The sequence below is a fragment of the Nomascus leucogenys genome, chromosome 1a (genome assembly GCF_006542625.1).
Source record: "Nomascus leucogenys isolate Asia chromosome 1a, Asia_NLE_v1, whole genome shotgun sequence".
NCBI lineage: Eukaryota > Metazoa > Chordata > Mammalia > Primates > Hylobatidae > Nomascus > Nomascus leucogenys.
Window position 1 is genome coordinate 41,949,582 of NC_044381.1, and position 25,698 is coordinate 41,975,279.

The 25,698-nt window shown below is 41.9% G+C and overlaps 1 protein-coding gene across 4 annotated transcripts in view; it reads left to right on the top strand.

Moving 5' to 3' along the window:
- IARS1 (isoleucyl-tRNA synthetase 1) overlaps positions 1–25,698 on the top strand; it is an 80,916-nt gene that overhangs the window by 38,275 nt on the left and 16,943 nt on the right. For 2 of the 4 annotated variants that reach the window (XM_030804566.1, XM_003260483.4), the window contains exons 21-30: positions 2,633–2,724; positions 4,184–4,261; positions 5,232–5,353; positions 5,778–5,880; positions 6,125–6,208; positions 8,524–8,698; positions 10,904–11,016; positions 12,679–12,774; positions 13,660–13,836; positions 15,028–15,133. In XM_030804566.1, coding sequence (XP_030660426.1) covers positions 2,633–2,724; positions 4,184–4,261; positions 5,232–5,353; positions 5,778–5,880; positions 6,125–6,208; positions 8,524–8,698; positions 10,904–11,016; positions 12,679–12,774; positions 13,660–13,836; positions 15,028–15,133 — 1,146 coding nt within the window. Of the gene's footprint in view, positions 1–2,632; positions 2,725–4,183; positions 4,262–5,231; positions 5,354–5,777; positions 5,881–6,124; positions 6,209–8,523; positions 8,699–10,903; positions 11,017–12,678; positions 12,775–13,659; positions 13,837–15,027; positions 15,134–15,308; positions 15,348–25,698 lie in introns of all 4 variants that reach the window. The other 2 variants (XM_030804530.1, XR_004028301.1) reach the window with 2 other exon arrangements.

Below are 25,698 nucleotides of genomic sequence, written 5' to 3' on the forward strand. Positions count from 1 at the left end.
TCTACCACTTGTTCCCAATCCAGAGAGTTGCCTGAAGTCTGACCATCAATTTCCTTTTTTTTTTTTTTATGGGTACATAGTAGATGTATATATTTATGGGGTACAGGAGATATTTTTATATAGGCATGCAGTGTGTGATAATCATATCAGGGTAAATGGGATATCCATCACCTCAAGCATTTATCATATCTTTGTGTTGCAGATATCCTAGTTATACCCTTTTAGTTGTTTTTAAATGTACAAGAAATTATTGTTGACTGTAATCACCCCATTGTGCCATCAGATGCCACTCTTATTCAGTCTATCTTGACCTTCAGTTTCTTTATCTGCAGAATACCCAGTAGTGTTTGTAAGGCTTAAGTAGAGATGATTTACATAAAGTAGCTGGCAGATGATAGGTACTCAATAAATAATACTTGTTATTAATGCATTTATAACTTATTCTTAGGTCTATTTTCATTACTAAATAGTCCCCCTCTTTTCCAGAAAAATTAGAAAAGTCAGAAGAGCAATAATGAAATGGACCTTTTGCTGTATTTCTGTTAACTAACAACAGTGAGTTTGTTGGGTAATTTTACAGAGATTCAAAAAGTACATTATGTTGGCTTCCTTAAGGTTTGAGATAGTCACAACCGTAGGTCCAGGTGAGAAATCTAGGACACCTTAGACAATCAGCTAAAGTGGGTGGGCAGAGGCCCTGGGTCACAGTGAGGGCAAAAGAGGGCAAGGCAAATCCACCCTCACAGGGCTCTGTGGTTCCTGCTGCTGTTGGGCAGGAGCAGCGGCCGCCACAGACCTGGGATTCACCATTAGCCTAGATATGGGCACGTGCTGCTCCCTGGAGTAGGCGGTGCTGCCCCACTTAGCACAGAAGGACTGCTACAGGATTTGTCCACCTTGTTAAACATGTAGAAGGATCACGACAGTCCAGCTGTTGCTCAGATAGACATAGATGAAGATGGAAGTGAGTGTGAGGCTGATTGCTGCCTTGGCGAGGGCAGCACTGGGAGCCCAGCACACTCTCCCCAGACATGCTCACACCTGTGTCCGCTTTTCCCTCCTGAGTGATACGAGTGGGTGGGAAACGTGGGGATTGTTGCCTGGACCCCCTTCAGTATTTAGGCACCAGCTGCCATGACCTCCTGTGAAGCTGGGTCTGGAGAGTGTGCATCCTGGCTGGAGCCTGGTCTGCCTGGAAACTAGAGATCGGCAGCCACGTTTTGTGGGTCATGTTTAAGTCCCGGTTCTGCCGGCCTGTCAGCTTCATCTCCTCCACTCCCTCAGCAGCACTGTGGGTGTGAGAGGACCTGCCTCACAGGGTGGTGGTGGCCTGGGTGGTGGCTGCTGCTGCTGCCCCTGTGTGTTGTATGTTTATTCATTGTATGTGGGGTTCATTTGGGTTCATTTACTCCCTCAGAGTTGAAACCAGAACATGGAAAACCTGAGCTTCCTGGAAGGTAAAAAGTGCCGTGAACCCTAGAAATCATTTAGACAGGTCTCAGTTACTGAAATCACCTGTCGAAGAAAGTGTGACCAGCTAATGACTCTGGCCTGGGGCTCAGCCCACTGGCCCCTGAGTTCTGGTCTTTGTGAAAAGCAGCAGAGAGCAGCTCTGCCCATTGCAACTTCTCATCTCTTAGCTTAGACCAGAAGCCTCATTAACACTCCCTGGACTCTTTTCATTATATAAATTGTATTTGTTTCTAAGTATTGGTCTTATTCTTCTGTTTTTGGTGTTTGTTTTTATGTAAAAAAGAGTATTAATTAAAGGGGAGGTGAATGAGAATCCGTAAAATAAGCCTTGCCTCAGACAATTGGCTAAACACCCTTTCTTTCCTACTTGATCTGAGTTTCTCAGGGAACCCTTCAAATCCTCCTAATTCCTCAAGACCTTCACTACCTCTGATGCTGTTTTTACTCGACTGTTTTAATGTTTAGAAGGCCAGTTCTATTATTCATAGCCTGTGCCAGAGTTTCTTAACTGCAGCACTATGGACAGTTTGGGCCAGATCATCCTCTGTGGTGGGGCTGTGCTGTGCATTATAACTGAGCAGCATCTCTGGGTCTACCCATTAGATTCCAGTAGCACCATGCTACCCTCCAAGTTGTGACAAGCAAAATGTTTCTCCAGACATTGACAAATGTTTCCCACGGGGCAAAATTGCTTTTGTTTGAGAATCACTGGCCTATGCTGTGCCTCTTAGCATCTGATTTGTGCTTTTTGTCTTTTAGTTGAAGTACAGTATAATACAATGGAAAGAAGTTGGGCGTTGTTGATGCTGTCAAATTGCACAACTCCGTGTAAACCGCACTTCCTACAGTTGTGTAGTGGACAGCCTTGGACTTTGATCCACACATACTGGAGTTTTTGGCTTTTCTCACTGACCAATGGGAATTTGCACGTGGCTCACATGGTGATTTTTTTGTGTGCACCCCTAAACACTCTGACTGCCATGTAGCACATCCTCAACAAACGGTCATTACGTGATTACTTCATTTTGGTTCTTTTCTCCTTAGTAAGTGGAGGCCCTTGCATGGAAGGAGCTGCCTCTTCTTTGTTGTATCCAGCCCTCTCCCCACCCCAGATGCCTGGTAACCCACTTGCTGCCTGATTGACTTGTCTTACTTTTAGCTTATAGGCTTTATACTGTGGTGCCTCGCCTGGTCAAGTTTGTAGATATTCTGACCAATTGGTATGTTAGAATGAACCGCAGAAGATTAAAGGTAAGTGCAGACTGCTGTTGGGAAAAGCAAAAAATGTATGAAGTTTGAAAGTAGAAGAAATATGAGAATAGCCAGAAGGGAGAGGAACGTTTTCAATTGCTCTCAGTTTTTGAAGCTTTGTTTTTCTTTTCCTTTTACATTGCATTTTAACTATATTTGTCATTTGAGGGATAGGGATTTATAAGTTCTCAAAGTCATTTTGCATTATTTTCATAACACAATTATGTACATGTCATATTGGAGGGAGAATGTCAAGGCACAAACAGGACTACACTGAGCAGACCTCTTAAAATTCAAAATAAAATCATGCATATATTTTATAAAAATATTGGCAGATATGGCTTTAATATTGAGAGGGATACTTCCTTCCTCCACAAGGGAGTCAGATACTATTTACTGTGGACAGAACTCCTCTGTAGCTGTTGGGAGTTTAGGATGAGCAGAGCATAGGTCCTGGTCTCAGGACTTAAGCCAGGTACATAAATAACAATGATGCATAATAGAGAGAGGGAAGTCTCTTTACCGCAGGCCCAATGAAGGCTCCCACTACCCATTAGTCATGTCTTTTTTTTTTTGAGACGGAGTTTCACTCTTATCACCCAGGCTGGAGTGCAGTGGCATGATCTCGGCTCACTACAACCTCTGCCTCTGGGGTTCAAGCGATTCTCCTGCCTCAACCTCCCGAGTAGCTGGGTTACAAGTGTGCGCCTCCACGCCTGGCCAATTTTTATATTTTTAGCAGAGACAGGGTTTCACCATGTTGGCCAGGCTGGTCTCAAACTCCTGACCTCAGGTGATCCACCGGCCTCAGCCTCTCAAAGCACTGGTATTACAGGTATGAACCACCGCGCCTGGCCAGTCATGTCTTAAAAGGCATTAATAATAAAAGCCTGCAACACAACTGTAATTTCATTTTTGTGCAGATGTATCTCACACACACATATCTAGAAGGACATATGCTAAGATGCTTACAGTAGTTGTCTCTGGATAACTTAATTATGATTTAAATTTTTTCATTATCTTTGTTTTTCCTACAATGAATTGGCATTTTTTTAATATACAGTATATACTTTTTTAACATAAGAAATCTTATTTAAAGGTACTTTAAAGTTTTCGGTTAGCAACTGTTTCTGTCTGTTGTGGGTAGATCAATTCTACCTTCAGCCTTTGGGTCCTGCAGTTAGGCTCTACTTCCCTATCAGCTCGCCTCAGGTGGGGATAGTCAGTGGGACAGCAGGTGCACATCCTGGCCAGGCCTCCTGCACTCACCTGCAGGGCCACCCTGATGGCACCGACTGTGGATGGCCTGTGGTCGTGGCCCTTTCTCCTTTCTCTGTCTCGTGTCCTGTCTGTATGCTGCATGCTCTTTGAAGATTGCCTCTTTTTAATAAACTTACTTTTTTAATGGTAAACACTTATTTTAGCAGTTTAATGTTTATGTTCCCTTTTTACTCATTAGGGTGAAAATGGGATGGAGGATTGTGTCATGGCCCTGGAAACCTTGTTTAGTGTTCTGCTTTCTCTTTGCAGACTTATGGTAAGATGATTGGCTTCTTTTTAGTACCCTTTGGCCTATGGGCTGCCTTTGGCACCTACTTGCTGCAGCATCCTCCATTTATATCTATTCTGTATTATTCTGCCAGAAATAGAAATAGAAGTTTTATAACACCTTATAGCTCTGGTTCCTTTTCAGAAATCTTGTTAGCTTATACATGTTAAGTAAGGACTAAGAAATACTAGATTCTTTCTAACAATCTCTGGCAGTACAATATATTTCAGAGCCCTTGGCTCTAGAACGAGGATCTACAGTTCAAAGTAAGACATACCTCATCTTAATGTGGATTGCCATAATTTTGAGTAATGGGGAGGTTCTTCAGCTAATACGTGTCTGAGTAAATATATATATCACAAAAAATACTTTAACTTAGCATTGAGAGGAAAACGTGCAAGTAATTGTTAGATATAGGTTCCTACCAGTTCAGATATTAGTTAAATAATATAAAAGTGGAACGGCTCCAACTTTAATTCTTTCTATCCTGTTTCCTTTACTGCATATGTTATAAGGCTCCTATTTATTCTTTAACCGAAGGAAAATCTGCTTTGTACAAGGTGCTGTGCCTGGTGCTCTCCATGCCTGATCTCATCACCTTCATCCTGTGAAGCAGGGGGTGTTTTCCCCAGTTTACAGATGAGGTTTCTGAGGTTTGGGACAGTCAGTCCTCTGTGCATATTGACTTGGCTGATACATCATTAGGTGCTCCTGTTTCTATTTTAGACATCCTTCAGAATTCTAGAGGCGCTTTGGGTTTTTCTAGCTACAGTCCTGCAGCTATGCTTCAGGGATATGAGGCCATTTCTCATTCACAGGGCATGTTTTGTAACCTCATGCCCATTTTGGTGCATATTACTGCGTCATTCTCTAACATGTTTAGTTGTTTCTCAGTATAAATGAGATCAGTTGTTGATGACTGCATATGACTGACATGATGTCCTGTGTCTTCATACAGGCTCCCTACACACCTTTTCTCACTGAATTGATGTACCAGAATCTAAAGGTGCTGATTGACCCTGTTTCTGTTCAGGACAAGGACACACTCAGCATCCACTACCTCATGCTGCCCCGTGTTCGGTAGGACTCAAATAGAAATAAGCCTCACCTGTGCCAAGGAGGGGAGAGTTGCTCAAGCATGTGGGGAAGAGGAGGCATTTCCCTGCTCCAGCTCCATCTGTGCCTGGCCTCCCACCCCAGCTGACATGAACTCCTCAGGCTGCAGGATGGGGCCCACTTTGGTACACGGTAGCAAGGATGCTTGGTGTGGAACCCCTTTGTAGAGCTGCGGCAGGTGGGGTGTGGGCATGCCCCATGGGGGCTCCTTGGGGAGGTGTCGGGTGCTGAGCGGCAGGCACTGTGCTGCCCTTCCCCTGGTGCTTCACCAGGAGGGCCTAGCCACACTTCTCTGGCCGGACCCTCTTCCTTGCTTATGCATGCCTAGTGCTTTCAGTTTTCTCCTCTTAAATCTAAACTCTTTCGTATTCCTACCTCTACCACTCAGAGAAGAATTGATTGACAAGAAAACAGAGAGTGCAGTCTCTCAGATGCAGTCTGTGATTGAACTTGGAAGAGTGATCAGAGACCGAAAAACTATTCCCATAAAGGTTTGAAATTGTGCTTCTATTTTACATGGCACAGACCTAAATAATTAAGTCTTTGGAATGCTTTCTTAATATAGAGAGCTTCCACCAATGGCCTTTTTCCTTTTCTGCAGTGAGGGTGTGAATGACTTAGTACTAGTCCAGCCTGACTAGAGCTTGAGATTCAAATAAACATTTAATATTCCATTTTTCTGCAGTTATAGAGGACTGGCTGCTGAGTGAACTTTCCCCTCCCTTTTCCTCCTAGTATCCTTTGAAAGAAATTGTGGTTATCCATCAAGATCCAGAAGCTCTTAAAGATATCAAGTCTTTGGAGAAGTATATCATTGAGGTAAGGTAGATGATTTGTCTGTTTTTTGGTACAGATAGACTTAGAACATTATTTTGATGAATAATCCTCAAAGTACATATTGACTGTATAATTTATTTTTGTTAATATAGTCATAACAAATTTAATAATCCATGATATTTTACACTGTGTTTGGAATCAACATAAATTTGTTGTAATTCTTTTAAAAGTATTTCAAGATCAATGAATTTCTTTACCTATCATCTGTCGTCTTCATTCACTTCCCTGAAGTTCTGTTCTGTTCTGTTCTTTTCTGTTCTGTCCTTTCCTTTTCCTTTTCCCTTACTTTACTTTTGTTTCTTTTCTTTCGACAGTCTCTCACTCTGTCACCCAGGCTGGAGTGCAGTGGTGCCTTACCACAACCTCCACCTCCTGGGTTCAAGCGACTCTCCTGTCTCAGCCTCCCAAGTAGCTAGGATTACAGGCACCCACCACCATGCCCAGCTAACTTTTGTATTTTTAGTAGAGAATGGGTTTCATCATGTTGGCCAGGCTAGTCTCAAACTCCTGACCTCAAGTGATCTGCCCGCCTCGGCCTCCCAAAGTGCTGGGATTACAGGCATGAGCCACTGTGCCTGGCCTTCTGAAGTACTTTTTGATAACTACCAAAGAAACTTTGTCCCTCCAAATTATGCAAGTGACAAGTACCCTCGCATGTAAAAAGTCGAAGCATTAGCATAGCGAGCCTCTCTCCACCCCATCTCTCCCTGGAGTCTCACTTCCTGGCTGCTTCATGATTTATTGAATTACTCTCCTATTGTTTGAAATTTAGGTTTCTGATTACAAACAAAAGCTTTGTGTGTACATATTTGCATATATCAGTGTATGGATATTGGATAGATTCCAGAAGTGGAGTTTTGCGGTCAAAGTTTATAGTGTCAGTTGTCTTCCTAAACATTTTTATTCCATGATATTTTAAAACATCTTTATTCCATGATGCTTTAAAAACAAATATGTTTTACCTCATCTTTGTGATGATAGAAAACAAATATTTTTTAAAATTTCATTGTTTATTCTTTTCACAGGTGATATTTAAAATCATTATTATAGAAAATGTTAATTTCTATATTTGGTTTTCAGTTGCTTGAAAGTTCCAGAGAAATATTAGAAACCAAAAGTTAGACTGTAAATTCTGAAATTAGTACCTGTGGCTATGCATAAAATAGAAAATTTTTTTTTTTTTTTTTTTTTTTTGAGACAGGGTCTCGCTCTGTCACCCAGGCTGGAGTGCAGTGATGTGATCTTGGCTCATTACAGCCTCCATCTCCTGGGCTCGGGCAATCCTCCCACCTCAGCCTCCCAAGTGGCGGAGATTAGGCATAGAAGTATGGGCTTTTGTAGAGATGGGGTTTCGCCATGTTGCCCAGGCTGGTCTCTTAACTCCTGAGCTCAAGTGATCCTCCCACTTCTGCCTCCCGAAGTGCTAGGATTACAGGTTTGCGCCACCACACCCAGCTGAAAAATTTGGAAGTTAACTACTTCACTTAAAATGTGATTAATTAATGTAGGTAAATATAATGGCAAAACTAAACATTCTGTATTATTTGCTTCAAGCTGTTATCATTTTCCCATCCGCTACTGTGCCATCACCATCCCTGCCGCATCAGTAATCCTCAGTAGCATGACTGAAGCCTGACGTGTTCTGTTTAACTGATCTTCTGCTTAGTTTATAGTTAACCTTGTGGTGCTCTGCAATTGCTTACACAAAAGTTACCTCTGAGGGATGAAGTTTATATTTCTGGTTCTGGAGTCCTTTTTCTGTTATGCTCAACTGTCTTGATAGATCTTCATAACAAACATTTTCTTCTTACCATACAAGTCACTGGTTTTTAAGCATATTTATAGAATGGTACAACCATCACCATAGTTTTAGAACATTTTCATCATCCCAGAAAGAAACCCAGTATTCATTAGTATTCACACACCGTTTTCCCCTCAATATCTGACCATTTCCTGGCATCCACGAACCTATTTGCTGTCTCAGGATTTGCCTTCTCTGGACATTTCATATAAGTGGAATCATACTATTTGTAACCTTTATGTCTGGCATATTTCACCTAGCATAATGTTTCACATTAATTTATGTTGTAGCATGTATGAGTGCTTCGGTCCTTCATATTGCCAAATACTCTATTGCATGTGTATGCTGCGTTTTGTTTATCCATTCATGATTGATGGACACTTGAGGTGTTCTTGCTTTCTGGCAGTTAGGAATAATGCTGCTGTGGACATAACGTTTTTGTGTGAACATATGTTTTCATTTCTTATTTTTGTTTCCTCTTGTGCACTAACTGTAGGAACTGAATGTTCGAAAAGTTACATTGTCTACAGATAAAAACAAGTATGGCATTCGGCTAAGGGCAGAACCAGATCACATGGTCCTGGGGAAGCGTCTGAAGGGAGCCTTTAAGGCAGTGATGACGTCCATCAAGCAGTTGAGCAGTGAGGAGCTGGAGCAGTTCCAGAAGACTGGTAGGTGTCTACACAGACGAGGGCACCATTCATGTCCTCAGGCTGAGGGATATTTTTTAGGCTACTGTTTGACTTTTAATATCACATCCTTTCCTTTCCTTTCCTTCCCTTCCCCTTCCCCTTCCCTTTTTCTTTCTCCTCTTTTCTCTCTTCTCTCTTCTTGACAGAGTCTCACTCTGTCATCCAGCCTGGAGTGCAGTGGCATGATCTCGGCTCACTGCAACTTCTGCCTCCCAGGTTCAAGTGATTCTCCTGCCTCAGCCTCCCAAGTAGCTGGGATTACAGGCACGTACTACCACGCCTGGCTAATTTTTGTATTTTTAGTAGAAACAGGGTTTCACCATGTTGGCCAGGCTGGTCTCTAACTCCTGACCTCAGGTGATCCACCCGCCTTTGGCCCCCGAAATTGCTGGGATTACAGGTGTGCGCCACCGTGCCTGGCCATCCTTTTCTTAAATAAAACTTTTTTTCCTGTTGATAAAAATGCTTGTAAATAATTCTTACAGTTTAGAAAGAAAATACCTGGGCACAGTGGCTCACATCTGTAATCCCAGCACTTTGGGAGGCCCAGATAGATAGATCACTTGAGATCACTATAGGCGCATACCACCACACTTAGCCAGGTGTGGTGGTATGCGCCTGCCATCCCAGTTACTCTGGAGGCTGAGGTGGGAGGATCCCTGGTGCCTAGGATGATTTTGTCCTTACTTTCATGGTGCTTGCTGATAGTGAAGATTTGGGAAAATAATTATGGTTTTGATAAGTGTTATAAAGGGAAAGTGTAGGGTAATATAAAAATGTGTGGGGGTACCTAACCAAATGATGGGATTAGGAAAGGGGAATCAGCCCTATCTTGCCACCCCTATACAGAGCATTTCAGGGTGCCCAGAAATTTGCAGCTCTGCCATGATTAGAATCATACATGGTCTGAGTGTGGCTGTCTGACATCCTGTAACTATCCTGGGGCACAAGCTGTTTATTGTTACGGCTTCCTCTGAAGTTGAAAACCATAAGCTGGGAGATGTCTTGAGAAGAGAGATTTGAGGATTCATAATATTTAGATAGAATTAATAAAACATAAGACATTAGCAGCTAAACCTCAAGTTATTACTAATTACTAATCAACTCAAAATATTAAAATAACAAAGTGTTACGAGCCTTCAAGCCACAAATCAAAATTGTTCACCAGATAGCCAAAGCATCAAAAATTCATGAGATGGCCGGGCGTGGTGGCTCACGCCTGTAATCCCAGCATTTTGGGAGGCCGAGGCGGACAGATCACAAAATCAGGAGATCGAGACTGTCCTGGCTAACTCAGTGAAACCCCGTCTCTGCTGAAAACACACACACACGCACAAAATTAGCCGAGTGTGGTGGCGGATGCCTGTAGTCCCAGCCACTCGGGAGACTGAGGCCGGGGAATGGCGTGAACCCAGGAGGCAGAGCTTGCAGCGAGCCGAGATCGCGCCGCTGCACTCCAGCCTGGGCGACAAAGCGAGACTTTGTCTAAAAAAAAAAAAAAAAATTCCTGAGATAAACCTTGTTTGAAATTGAAAGCCTAGTTTCTGAGTGGATTGTTCTGCACTGATGGAAAACAAAGAGACAAAGTAAACATAAAAATGACACCCTGGTGCTCAGAGCCCAAGAAGGTGATCATCAGTGACGACAGTGGGCGTCCCTATCAGCGGGGTTGTTATCATCAGCAGCTGTGCACATTTCTGCCTTCCCTGAACAGGCATGATGCTCAGTATTACACACTGCCCGTCTCATTTTAGCCTCACCACACCTTGCTCAGCAGGTAGCAGAACACCATGTCATACAACCAGCAAATAGTGGACCTAAGTTCACTTTCTTTCTAAGGACTGTATTTTCTTCATTGTATCCTGCTGCTCTGTGTTTATGGTGAGCATTTGTTGCCTCTTGGTGCCTTCCCTTAGCTTTGTCATGTCTTTGGACCTGAGAGTTTATATAAAACAGTAGATACTGGTCATGACTTAACTGTCTTCAAGGTAGCATAGTGTAATCTAAAGAAAGTTTGTCATGTCTTGGCTACAACCATGACATGAGTCAGAGGGAGATGATCTCCTGAAGCCTCTGTGGCTTTGTTGTTGTGAAATTTTAATCAAGAAGGGGCATAATACACGGGTAGTGGGGCAGCTTGAAGAGGAGGGGAAGCTGATTAACAGTGTAGCTGCTTCTCCACAGGGACCATTGTTGTGGAAGGCCATGAATTGCACGATGAAGACATCCGCCTCATGTACACCTTTGATCAGGCCACAGGTGGGACTGCGCAATTTGAAGCACACTCAGACGCTCAGGTATTTTTCTGTTTCCTAGAACATTTCTTTACCAAGAGATGAGAGCATAAGAGGAGAAAGTATTTGCCTATGCCTTTCCTGATAATGTTGACAGCTTGTCTCAGGGTAAAATAAACCAGTTGCTTGGTTTAGATTGGCTTTATTAAACTAATATATTATTATGCCCTTAACATATGCATTTGTTTAATGAATACATAAATAAGCATTTTTGTGATTTCTACATGTGAGTAATTGTCCCAAGTGTGGGGTTGCACAAAAATGAACCCTTCAAGGAACGAGTCAGTCAAGGACACCTGAAATTAAGCCAGTTCTTAGTATTCTACCTGATAAGTTATCTGGTAGAAATAGGTACATAGAGGGCTCCTATCCAAAAATGGGTATAGGGTGAAAGTGGTCAGGGAACACTCCTTTAAGAGAATATACAAACTGTTTTAGATTCCAGGATCAATATTTTTTGCCATGTTGGAGAAGAGACTATATCTTTGCAGTCCTGACCAGACATCCCCAGTCAGCATAGTTGTAAGATCTCGCATGTGGGTTTGGGGATATTGCAGGAGTCCCTCTGTGCTTAGGATACCATGTGCGGGGGAAGGTAGAGCAGCACCTCCATGAAAGGAAGGTCGACCTCCTCAGTCCTTTACCCAGGCGCTTAAGTTAGATGTGTACAGAACTCTACATGGGAAGACAGTGGCAAGGAGTCAGAGGTATCGTAGCTGGGAAAGAAGGCAGTGGAAGGCAGAGAGGAGGTTTCTAAACACTGACAGTGGGCAGTTCTTCCTCATTACAGCAGATTTTAGGGGCCTGAAAAGTTGTCCACACTTACAAAAGTGTCATCATGTGATGCTTCTGAGTTTCTTGACATGGCTTACATGTTGTAGTGGCCCTGCACTGACTAGAATTTTGAGTTTATCATCCATTTCATTACCTCTGATGCCTTTGTGAAGTGAGTCATTTCTTAACTTCTCTGTTTACTCAAAGGTAAATGAGATGATGCCTAACGTACAAGTCTTTTGTAGAGTGTATTTTACTCTGCAACATGCTGTGTAACAAGCGAAAGTGTCATTATTGCTACATCATAATCAGCAACCTTCAGAATAGATGAGATAGAAGAAACATTAACCTTAGCAAAAATATGGCAGTTTAAGTCACAGAAAGTTTTGTGGTCCATTGTAGAATTTGTCTTGAGTCGTTCTGACAAACCTGAAGATCACAGGGGTCATGGTATAGCAAAGTCACTTGGAGTTGACTGTGCTGAGGCCTTTGATCCACTTGTTGTGGCCTGAAAAGCTGTGCTGCTCCAAGGGCTTCATGATTATTGATCTTACTTATTAGAAGAGTTGATATTATTTCTTAGATGGCCAAAAAGCAAAGTCATGTGAGGGACTCTGATAAGAGGTGGTCCCAGGGCATGTCCTGTGAGCAGCACCCTACAAAAAAAACAAGAAACAAAAACCTGCACACCTTTCTCCAGAGACAGAGGACTAGCTGATTATGAAGAAGTACCTGAATGGTAAACTAGATTAATTTTATTGCTTTTGCTCATTTGTGTGAAAAAATAGTGCTGCATTATAGACTCTCCAGATTTAAATAACATTTTGCTGAGTTGGGAAGAAGTATTTCTCCTTATTTGATTGTCATGGTATGCACTGTTCATTCCCACAGGCTTTGGTCCTCTTAGATGTCACTCCTGACCAGTCAATGGTAGATGAAGGAATGGCTCGGGAAGTCATCAATCGCATACAGAAACTTCGCAAAAAGGTTAGTTTGTCAGTTAAGAATAAGCTACTGTTTTGGCTTTTTGTTTGTTTTGGTTGTTGGGAGAAGATAGGAGAGGCAGGTCATATAAACCATAGTGATCAATGCATAACAATCACTAATCTATAGTCCATTTGGAATGTATTCTGCAGGAAAGTCACTCCTCTTCCTCTCCCCACGTGTTCACTCCCAGGTTGTAGCTTTCAGCCAGCTTGTGCCTTTTCCCATCCTTTTTTTTAGCTCCGTTGGCCTTCTACAAAATATCCCCTGTGACTGGGGCAGAAGGTAATCAGAGATGATAGTATCTTTGCAGAAGGGCAGAGGTGCAGTCAGCATAGACAGGCTTCTAGCTTAGGGGAGGTTCCCAGATTTGGACAGAGTTGGGTAGTTTTTCCTTATTAGAGAGCTGAGGAATATGCACAGAGCTCATCCTGGAGAGCAGAGGGGCTGCAAAGCCCCTGCTAGTGAGAGAATCAAGAATTTCTTGCCCTGTAGAGGGCAGTGACAGCTACCATACATCTTTCTTCCCAGACAGTTTAGGGTCTGAGGAGGTTGTTCCAGCAGATAAGTGGGTGCTTGTGACCTCTGAATCAGTTCAGAGCTTTGTAAATGAGTTCTAAGTAATTTCTTGGTTTCAACATTCATGAGGTACTGATTGTTCTAGGAAAAGAAACATGCCCTATCCCCCAAAGAGTGGTGAAAAGGACACAAGGCTAATCATGTACTGAGTGCAGTTAGTCTTACAGATCACCCAGCAGGGAGGGAAGGGTGACTGCCCTTCTGTGATGATTCAGCATGGGATCCGTAGCCCTTGTTCAACAGTACCTTCCTTCAGTTCTGATTAATAGAATGTACTTCCCTTTTAAATTTTTGTGTGTGTGTTTTCAGTGCAGTCTGGTTCCAACTGATGAAATCACAGTGTACTATAAAGCGAAGTCTGAAGGAACATATCTGAATAATGTTATTGAAAGCCACACAGAGTTCATATTTGCCACCATAAAGGCTCCCTTGAAACCATATCCAGTTTCTCCATCAGATAAAATCCTTATTCAAGAAAAAACACAGGTGAGTCCTGAGTTCCATTGAACTGCTAAAGGGTTTCAGATTAGGTTTGACTTTGTGTACTCACGTGTTGATACTGTGTCCCACAGTAGAGATTGGCACAGCACTCAGTCTTGAAGTATTGCTCTGGACAGTAGTGGGTAGAGTCAGAGAGTGGAAGCCCAGAAAAGATGGAGCAGGGAGGGAAGATGGAACTGTTTTCACAACAATTCTCTTGAGGAAGGTAGCCAGGAGGGTACATGAGCTTTGCCCGGAAATAAATTGGCCTGTTTTTTCTAAAATTAGAAAAGGCAGTGTGTGGATTCTGGTAATTATCATTAAAAGCAAATGGCAATTTGCTTGAAAAACATTTAACTCTTCTGGTAGTGGGTTCTCCATAAAAGTACAGTACCAAAAAAGAAAGATTACAGTAGCATTTCTGTTGTTACATCTAGGAATTTTAGATATACTTATGAAAGTATGATATTAAGGTAGGGAAGATATTGGCTTATAACTTAGAAGTAGATCATTTAGACTGGGCACAGTGGCTCGCACCTGTAATCCCAGCACTTTGGGAGGCCAAGGCGAGCAGATTGCTTGAGGTCAAGAGTGCGAGACCAGCCTGGGCTGGTGAAACCCCATCTCTACTAAAAATACGAAAATTAGCTGGGCATGGTGGTGCATGCCTGTAATCCCAGCTACTCGGGAGGCTGAGGCAGAAGAATCACTTGAACACAGGAGGTGGAGGTTGCAGTGAGCCGAGATGGCATCACTGCACTCCAGCCTGGGCGACAGAGCAAGACCTTGTCTCAAAAAAAAAAGAAGTTGATCATTTAAAATATATCTCAGTCACTTATTTAATCGTTTTCTCCTGTCTCATTCTATGAGACAAGTAGGACAAGACAAGGAGGGGCTGACGGTGGCTGTTTATTTTTTCAGTGAGGCGAGTTGCAGTGTAGTTTCATTTTGTATTTTGCATATTGTGTAATTATTTGACTTTTTCTAAGTGAGCATATATTTTTAAGAAACCAGGATAAGAAGAGAAGAAAAATGGGATATAAATTGTAGCTTTTGATACTTTGAGTAATGAGATTAAATATGTTATCAATTGTATACAGCTCTTGTTGTTACTGAGAAGTCACTGTGTTACACGATGGTGTGGCACATTGCAGTCAGGTGCCACAGTTACTCAGTCATATGTTCTCATGTGCTCAGTTGAAGGGATCTGAACTGGAAATTACACTCACGAGAGGATCTTCCCTTCCCGGTCCTGCTTGTGCATATGTCAATCTTAACATTTGTGCAAATGGCAGTGAACAAGGTAAGAGTAAATTCCATGATTTGTATGACTTTTTTTTAGTTATACTTATGGATGTGAAAAAACAACCAAAAAAACTTATGGATGTTTTTAAAAGAATTGGAAGAATTATTTAATTATATTTAATAGGTAACTTTTTCTTCTTGTCATCAAAATGCATTCACTGGGCGAGATGCAGTGGATCATGCCTGTAATCCTACCGCTTTTGGAAGCCAAGGTGAGAGGATTGCTTGAGGCCAAGAGTTCAAGACTAACCTGGCCAACATAATAAGATCCTGCCTCAATTAAAAAAAAAAAAAAAAAAAAAAGGCCAGGCACAGTAGCTCACACCTGTAATACCAGCACTTTAGAAGGCCGAGGCTGGTGGATTACTTGAGGTCAGGAGTTCAAGACCTGATAAACATGGTGAAACCCCGTCTCTACTAAAAATACAAAAATTAGCCAGGCATGGTGGCAGGTACCTGTAATCCCAGCTACTCAGGAGGCTGAGGCATGAGAATTTCTTGAACCCAGGAGGTGGAGATTACAGTGAGCTGAGATCACACCATTGCACTCCAGCCTGGGTGACAAAGCAAGACTGTCTCACCAAAAAAAAAAAAAAAGAAAAGAAAAATGAACCCACTAAAGTAAATGATTGGACTTATGCTTGTGGAAGCATGAAGCAGATAGTTTTCCCTATTCCTCCTGCTAAATACATCTAAACACCCTGGATATTACGTATAAAAACAAGCATAGGAAGACTCTCAAAGATGTAAGGAAGAAAGCAGACCACCTAAGGACCTTGTAACCAAGTGACCTAAAAGTAGTAAGTTCTGGGTTTTCTTTTCTGCCTTGTATACCCAAACTTGGAACTTAAGAAGCTGGCAACCTGGAAATGTCAAGTACAGACCAAAGAAAGCCTCAACAAAAATTCTGCTCCCATGACAAAGGATCAAGAGATGGGCAACCTAGCAAGACAGAAAATTTTGAAACAGTAACTGCTCTACTCTAGCCAGACACCATAGAAAAAACTATGGCCCCACCACCACCCACATCAGCAAAGGCCAAGTGGGGAGCCTGGACTTCACCCTTGCCAAGCTGAAGACCCCTCCCCTGTCACAGGGGTATCAAAGAAGACAAAGTAGGAAGCTGGGACTTTCATCCTAGTGGGGGGCAGTAATGAGCCCCTCTGCCCGGTGGCATCAGTGGAGGCCACAGGGAAAGCCTAGATTTCCATCCTTTCTGGGCAATAACAAGGCATCCCTCCCATTTACAAATGCATGGCAGCAATGAGGCCACACACCACGAGCAACTCCTGCACTGTCAGTTAAGGTATGCATGAAACCCAAACAGGATAAACCCAAAAGAATCCACATCTACATATATCATAAAAACTTTTGAAAACCGAAGACAAAAAAATGCCTTGTGTGCAGTGAAAAAGATATAACACCTAACTTACAGGGGAAGAACAATTCAAATGATACTGGATTTTTCATCAGGAACTACAGAGGCCAGAAAATGAAAAGGCAGCATTTTTCAAGTGCTGAAAGATAAGTATTATCTACCAAGAATTCTGTATCAATCAGAAATACCCTTCAGGATGATGGGAAAATAAAGACATTCTCAAATGAAAGAAAACTAAAAGAATTATTTCCCAGCAGACCAGTCCTAAGAGTAGCTGAAGGATGTTCTTACCACAGAAAGGAAATAAAGAGAGAATCCAGAAACATCAGGAAGGAAAAAAGAAAAATGGAAAATCAAAATGGAGGGTAATTCAATAGACTTTCATTACTCTCATGGGTCCAGCAAGCACTATATCATTGTTCGATGTGGTTCTCCGTGTATATACACTAAGGCCTCAACATCATCAGTGAGTTCTTGGGTCCTGTGACTTTAAGTGAAGTGATGTACTGTGTGTCATGGGAACTTAACTCCTGTGGTAAAGTTGGTTTATTATACAGTACATGATTCTGCTTAAAGTCACAGTTTCCACGAACCTACCAGCAACATTGAGGACTTACTCAACAAGAAATAATAGTTAAGACAATTACAAAGGAGACAAGGTTTCTACATTTGTCACAAACTGGTAAAATACTGACACCAGTGGACCTTAGGAAGTTATGTTTATGTTAGGTACTACTTGGAGTTACCACTAAGAAAAGACTATACCACAGGATACATATAAAACCCTAGAAAAATAAAAATGGAACTCTAAAATATGTTTTAAGTAACTGTATTAGTCCATTTTTCATTGCTATAAAGGAATACCTGGCCGGGCGTGGTGGCTCATGCTTGTAATCCCAGCACTTTGGGAGGCCGAGGCGGGCGGATCACGAGGTCAGGAGATCGAGACCACGGTGAAACCCCGTCTCTACTAAAAATACAAAAAAAAAAAAAATTAGCCGGGCGTGGTGGCGGGCGCCTGTAGTCCCAGCTACTCAGAGAGGCTGAGGCAGGAGAATGGCGTGAACCCGGGAGGCGGAGCTTGCAGTGAGCCGAGATTGCGCCACTGCACTCCAGCCTGGGTGACAGAGCAAGACTCCGTCTCAAAAAAAAAAAAAAAAAAAAAAGGAATACCTGAGGCTGGCTAGTTTATAAAGAAAAAGGTTTATTTGGCTCACAGCTCTGCAGGCTGTATGAGAAGCATGGCACAAGCATCTGCTTCTGTTGAGGGCCTCAAGAAGCTTTTACTCTGCTTTACAGAAGATGAAGTGGGAGCAAGTGTATCACATGATGATGAGAGGGAGCAAGATAGAAGCCAGGCTCTTTTAAACAACCAGCTATCGCATGAACGAACAGAGTGAGAACTCACTCATTACTGCAACAAGGGTACCAAGCCATTCATGAGGGATCAGCCCCAGTGACCCAAACACCTCCCACTAAGCCCCACTTTCCCACATTGAGGATCACATTTCAACATGAGAGTTGGAGGAGACAAATATCCAAACTATATCAGTAACCCACAAGAAGCTAGGAGAGAACATCAGAACAAATATGCCAGGCACAGTGGCTCACGCCTGTAATCCCAACACTGGAAGGCCGAGGCAGGCAGATCATCTGAGCTCAAGAGTTCGAGACCAGCCTGGCCAACATAATGAAACCCCACCTCTACTAAAAATACAAAAATTAGCCAGGCGTGGTGGCGGGCGCCTATAGTCTCAGCTACTCAGGAGGCTGAGACAGGAGAATCGCTTGAACCCGGGAGGCGGAGGTTGCAGTGAGCCAAGATCGCGCTCCTGTACTCCAGACTGGGTGACAGAGTGAGACTCTGTCTCAAAAAAACAAGCAGAACAAATAAAAGATTGGCATATTGTTAAAAACACATTAGCCAAGTATATGCTGTCTATAAGAAACTTCTAATACAATGATACAGGTGAGTTGAAAGTAAAAGGGTAGAAAAATATATACTATGCAAACATTAATCAAAAGAAGCAGGAATGGTCATGTTTGTATTAGATGAAACAGACTTCAGAGCAAAGAAAATTACCAGGGGCATTAAATAACGATAGAAGTGTCAATACACAAAGAAAACAGAGGGATCCTAAATTTATATGCATCAAACAAGAGAGTTACAAAATACATGAAATAAAAAGATACAGACATTAAAGGAGAAATAGACAAATCTACAACTATAGTTGGAGACTTCAAAGTACCTTTTTCAGTAATCAATAGACCAGTTAGAACACCTCACCCAAAAATAGAATATAAATTATTTTTGAGCTCTCACAGAACTTTGCTAAGATACATTACAACCTGGGTCATAAAACAAACCTCAACCAATTAATACAGTTGAAACCAGAGTGTGCTCTTTGACCACAGTAGAATCAAACTATTAATTAGTAATATAATAATAAAAGGAAAATCTCCACACTCTTAAAAATAAACAACATGCTTTTAAATTATCCATGATTAAGGAAGAAGTCTCAAGAGGAAAAGAAACATAGGACTGAGTGTAAAGGAACATACGACATCAAAATATGTGGAATGTGGCTAAAGCAGTCCTGAGACGGAAATCTGTTGCACTAAAAACTGAAAGCAAGATGGTTTTAAGTCATAACCTAAGGTTTAAACTCAAGAAACTAGATAGGAAAAAAAGCAGAATAAATGCAAAGTAAGAAGACGGAAAAACAGAAGAAATCAGTGCAATTGAAAACAAGAACGATAGAGAAAATTAATGATACAAAAATCTGGTTCTTACTAAAAAATTCAGCAAAATTAATAAAACTCTAGTGAGACTAATAAAAAGAAGACACAGTTGCATATCAGGAATAAAAAGAATTATCGATACAGATTGCCAAAATCAAAAACGCAAATACTATGAATAAATCTCTATATGTAAGTTTGACAGCTTGGAAGCCTGTCGCCCAGGCTGGAGTGCAGTGATGCCAACTCAGGTCACTGCAACCTCCACCTCTTGGGTTCAAGCGATTCTCGTGCCTCAGCCTCCCGAGTAGCTGGGATTACAGGTGTGCCACACCACGCCCGATGAATTTTTGTATTTTTTTGTAGAGATGGGGTTTCACCCTGTTGGCCAGTCTGGTCTCAAACTCCTGGCCTCAAGTGGTCTGGCCCTCTTTGGCCTCCCAAAATGCTGGGATTACAGGTATAAGCCACTGTTCCTGGCCTGAAGTGAACCCTGTTTCTAAAAAACACAAACTACTACAACTCACACAATATGAAACAGGTAATTTTAATGGCCCTATAATTATTATTATTTTTTTTTTTAATTTTTTTTTTTTTTTTTTTTTTTTTATACTTTAGGGTTTTAGGGTACATGTGCACAATGTGCAGGTTTGTTACATATGTATCCATGTGCCATGTTGATTTCCTGCACCCATTAACTCGTCATTTAGCATTAGGTGTATCTCCTAATGCTGTCCCTCCCCCCTCCCCCCACCCCACAACAGTCCCCAGAGTGTGATGTTCCCCTTCCTGTGTCCATGAGTTCTCATTGTTCAATTCCCACCTATGAGAGAGAACATGCAGTGTTTGGTTTTTTGTCCTTGCGATAGTTTACTGAGAATGATGTTTTCCAGTTTCATCCATGTCCCTACAAAGGACACGAACTCATCATTTTTTATGGCTGCATAGTATTCCATGGTGTATATGTGCCACATTTTCTTAATCCAGTCTATCGTTGTTGGACATTTGGGTTGGTTCCAACTCTTTGCTATTGTGAATAGTGCCGCAATAAACATACGTGTGCATGTGTCTTTATAGCAGCATGATTTATAGTCCTTTGGGTATATACCCAGTAATGGGATGGCTGGGTCAAATGGTATTTCTAGTTCTAGATCCCTGAGGAATCGCCACACTGACTTCCACAATGGTTGAACTAGTTTACAGTCCCACCAACAGTGTAAAAGTGTTCCTATTTCTCCACATCCTTTCCAGCACCTGTTGTTTCCTGATTTTTTAATGATGGCCATTCTAACTGGTGTGAGATGGTATCTCACTGTGGTTTTGATTTGCATTTCTCTGATGGCCAGTGATGATGAGCATTTCTTCATGTGTTTTCTGGCTGCATAAATGTCTTCTTTTGAGAAGTGTCTGTTCATGTCCTCTGCCCACTTTTTGATGGGGTTGTTTGTTTTTTTCTTGTAAATTTGTTTGAGTTCATTATAGATTCTGGATATTAGCCCTTTGTCAGATGAGTAGGTTGCAAAAATTTTCTCCCATTCTGTAGGTTGCCTGTTCATTCTGATGATAGTTTCTTTTGCTGTGCAGAAGCTCTTTAGTTTAATGAGATCCCATTTGTCGATTTTGGCTTTTGTTGCCATTGCTTTTGGTGTTTTAGACATGAAGTCCTTGCCCACGCCTATGTCCTGAATGGTATTGCCTAGGTTTTCTTGTAGGATTTTAATGGTTTTAGGTCTAACATATAAGTCTTTAATCCATCTTGAATTAATTTTTGTATAAGGTGTAAGGAAGGGATCCAGTTGCAGCTTTCTACATATGGCTAGCCAGTTTTCCCAGCACCATTTATTAAATAGGGAATCCTTTCCCCATTTCTTGTTTTTGTCAGGTTTGTCAAAGATCAGATAGTTGTAGCTATGCGGCATCATTTCTGAGGGCTCTGTTCTGTTCCATTGATCTATGTCTCTGTTGTGGTACCAGTACCATGCTGTTTTGGTTACTGTAGCCTTGTAGTATAGTTTGAAGTCAGGTAGCGTGATGCCTCCAGCTTTGTTCTTTTGGCTTAGGATTGACTTGGCGATGCGGGCTCTTTTTTGGTTCCATATGAACTTTAAAGTAGTTTTTTCCAATTCTGTGAAGAAAGTCATTGGTAGCTTGATGGGGAAGGCATTGAATCTATAAATTACCTTGGGCAGTATTAATGGCCCTATAATTATTAAGGAGCTGAATTTGTAATTTAAAATCTCTGAACTAATCTCCAGGCCCAGTTTCACTGGAGAATTCTTACAGAATTAACACCAGTTCTACACAGACTCTTCAGAAAGTAGAAGAGGAAGGAACATTTCACTCATTTTATGTGGTTATTAACCTGCTACCAAAACCAGATAAAGACAACATTAAGAAAAAAGATAGGCGGCAGGGCGCGGTGGCTCACGCTTGTAATCCCAGCACTTTGGGAGGCCGAGGCGGGTGGATCACGAGGTCAGGAGATCGAGACCACGGTGAAACCCCGTCTCTACTAAAAATACAAAAAATTAGCCGGGCGTGGTGGCGGGCGCCTGTAGTCCCAGCTACTCGGAGAGGCTGAGGCAGGAGAATGGCGTGAACCCGGGAGGCGGAGCTTGCAGTGAGCCGAGATTGCGCCACTGCACTCCAGCCTGGGCGACAGAGCGAGACTCCGTCTCAAAAAAAAAAAGAAAAAAGATAGGCTAGGCACGGTGGCTTATGCCTGTAATCTCAGCACTTCGGGAGGCCAAGGCGGGTGGATCACCTGAGGTCAGGAGTTGGAGACCAGCCTGGCCAACATGGTGAAACATCATCTCTACTAAAAATACAAAAATTAGCCAAGCCTGGTGGTGGGTGCCTGTAATCTCAGCCTACTCTGGAGACTGAGGCAGGAGAATTGCTGTAACCTGGGAGGCAGAGGTTGCAGTGAGCTGAGATCGTGCCATTGCACTCCAGCCCAGGCCAACAACAGCGAGACTCTGTCTCAAAAAAGAAAAAAAATAAGATAGAAAACAGATATTCTGCATGAATATAAATGTAAAATTCTTCCCAAGAAATTATTAAATAGAATTCAGCTATATATATACAAAGAGTTACGCACCATCTCCAAGTGGGATTTATTCCAGGGATGCAAGACTGATTCAATATTTAAAAATCAGTGTAGGCCGGGCAAGGTGGCTCACGCCTGTAATCCCAGCACTTTGGGAGGCTGAGGCGGGCGGATCACAAGGTCAGGAGTTCAAGACCAGCCTGACCAACATGGTGAAACCTCATCTCTACTAAAAATACAAAAGTTAGCCGGGTGTGGTGGCGCGTGCCTGTAATCACAGCTACTCAGGAGGCTGAGGCAGGAGAATTGCTTGAACCTGGGAGGTAGAGGTTGCGGTGAGCTGAGATCGCACCACTGCACTCCAGCCTGGGCGGCAGAGTGAGACTCCATCTCAAAAAAAAAAAAAAAAAAAAAAAAAAAAAAATCAATGTAATTATCGTATTGTCAGACTAAAAGATTACGTGACTATAGCAGTTGATTCAGAAAAAGCATTTGATCAAATTCAACACCCATTCATGATGAAAATCCTCACAAAAATAGGAAGAGATGAGACCTTCGTAGACTGGATAATGAGCATTTTGCAAAAATCCTACAGCTACCATTACACCTAATGGGGAAAGCCTGAATTCTTTCTACCTAAAATCAGAAACAAGGCAATCACAACTCATATTCGACATTGTACTGGAAGTTCTAGTCAGTGGACCATGGCAAGAAAAGGAAATAAAAGTCATGCAGATAAAGAAAGGAATAAAGCTGACTTTGTAGAAAATCATAAGGAATTTACATACAAACACCTGAAAAAATAAGCCAGGCTTGGTGGCTCACGCCTGTAATCCCACTTGGGGAGCTGAGGTGGGCAGATCACCTGAGGTCCGGAGTTCAAGACCAGCCTGGCCAACATGGTGAAACCCTGTCAAAAAATATAAAGAATTAGGCGTGATGGTGGTCACCTGTAGTCCCAGCTACTCAGGAGGCTGAGGCAGGAGAATCACTTGAACCTGGGAAGCGGAGGTTGCAGTGAGCCAAGATTGCGCCATTGCACTCTAGTTTGGGCAACAGGAACGAAACTCCATCTCAAAAAAAAAAAAAAAGCTCATATTGCCTGATTTTAAGATGTGGCCTGGGATCACCATACTGATCTTCCCACGCCAGCTGCTCCCATGATGGTTGTGTGTTTATTTAGACCTATGATGATGCCTCAGACAGTACATGGTTCCCTGAACTGCTTTGCAGCTTCAGTGATGTTGTATGGCATTGAGCTGGTCCATCACTGCCAACATCCTAGCTGTCTCAGGTTACCCTGTAGAAGGAATCTGATGGTCAGTGGTGTGCATCAGTAATGTAAACAAGAACAGTGTTCTTGTACAGAGGGCCAGCAGCATGAGCAGTGATAAGAGAGGTAGGGCCTATTTTCCCATCTACCAACTCCAGGACTGGCCATTCCTGGGTCAGTTGACCAGACACCTGGGAAGAAGAGCTCTCAACTCCAAGATTATTTTCCTAGGAATAGCTTTAAATGCAGCCACAGCTTGGTCGTCTGCCTTAATATGATTTGTTTTGCAATTTACTGTCCTGCTGAAAGCATTCATTTTATGAGGGAAAAAACCATATAAATCATCGCTAAATCTGTTATTTGTAAATGTTTGGCCTTTTTCTGTACCGTTTGGATTCAAGCATTAATTGGGTTTCCAAAGTAATTGAATAAAAATCATATTGCTTATAAAAAAGAAAAAAACTTTTGAGTCACAGGATGTAAGATAAACATACAATAATGAATTTTATTTCATACTAGCAGTCTATACTAGCAATGAACAAGTGGGCAATGGAATTAAAAATGTGATATCATTTACAGTCACTTAAAAAAAGATGCTAGGCCAGGTGTGGTGGTTCACGCATGTATTCCCAGCACTTTGGGAGGCTTAGGAGGGAGGATTACTTTAGCCCGGGAGTTTGAGACCAGCCTGGGCCACAAAGTGAGACCCCCATCTCTACAAGAAATAAAAAACTAGGCAAGTGTGGTGGTGTTCGCCTTTAGTCCCAGCTACTTGGGAGGCTGAGGTCAGAGGGTTGCTTGAGCCTAAGAGATGGAGGCTGCAGTGAGCCATAATCATGCCACTATACTCCAGCCTGGGCTACACAGTGAGACCTTGTCTCCAAAAAAATATTCAGATGTAAACCTAATAAAACATGTTAGGACTTGTATACTGAAAACTCCAAAATAGTGATGAAAAAAATCAGACAAAATCTAAGTAAGTGGAGAGACATGTGTATGGATTAGAAGATTCAATATAATAAACATGTCTCTTCTATCCTGCTGTGGTTTGAGTGTGTCCTCCAAAACTCAGGTTAAAATGTCATTGCCATTGTGACGGCATCATGAATTAGTTAATTACTTCACAAGAGTTATGGGAATTCTTACCCAGTCCAGTGGTGTGATCTTAACATCAGAAACCGGTACTTGTCAGAGTCCTTTCCATTGCATCTCCTCAAAGATGAAACACTTTAGATTCACAGTTGCTTACCATAGTTTTCAGGAAAGTACTAGAGTAAAACAGTTAACTATTGTTGGATGACAAGACTTTAAATGGCCATGGTTAAATATCTGATGAGAGTTCATTATAATAATGTTGCAATTGACAAGGAAGTTTAGTTATTTCTGTGGTATACAGCATTTTAAGGTAACTAGAATTGTGACTGATAACATTAGACCAGGTCTGTCAGATTTCTAGGAATTTCACACAATTTCTGGAACACATTATTTGTACAAGTTAAAGAAGGTTAAACATCATTTCTTATTTGACAGTGCCTCCCATGCAGATCTAACATAGTCAGATAAGTCTAACTTGTTTACTGTTTCTCTTCATAATGAAAGGAAATTCTCTTGAGATATTTCAGGGGGCCTCTGGAAGCTCCCAAAGTTAGCTGGAGGTCAGAAAGACTTAAGTTTAGTCTTTTGGGAAGACTAGTAAAAAATATCAAAGGCTTAAAACACTTGATTAATAGGATTGCAGGTCACTGAAACTACAGTCACCTGTTTAACCAGAGTGATAATTAAAAGTATTCAAAGGCAAATATAGAAAGTTACACAGTTATAAAAAGACCTGAGCAGTTTTAATAGAGAGGACTCTGTTTCTCTGTTTTCTTTTCTGTAGAGACAGTGTCTCACTACACTGCCCAGGCTGGTCTTGAACTCCTGGACTCAAGCAATCCTCCTACCTCAGCCTCCCAAAGTTCTGGTATTATTAAGCCTTATTAATTTGATAACATAAATAAATTCATTCAGAACTTAGCCAGGTTGACCACACATAAAATTCCTTTTCCAAGATTCCTCTTCCACAAACATACTACAACTTTCTTATATCCGTTCTGTTTTGGATTAAATTCTTCCTTCCTCTTA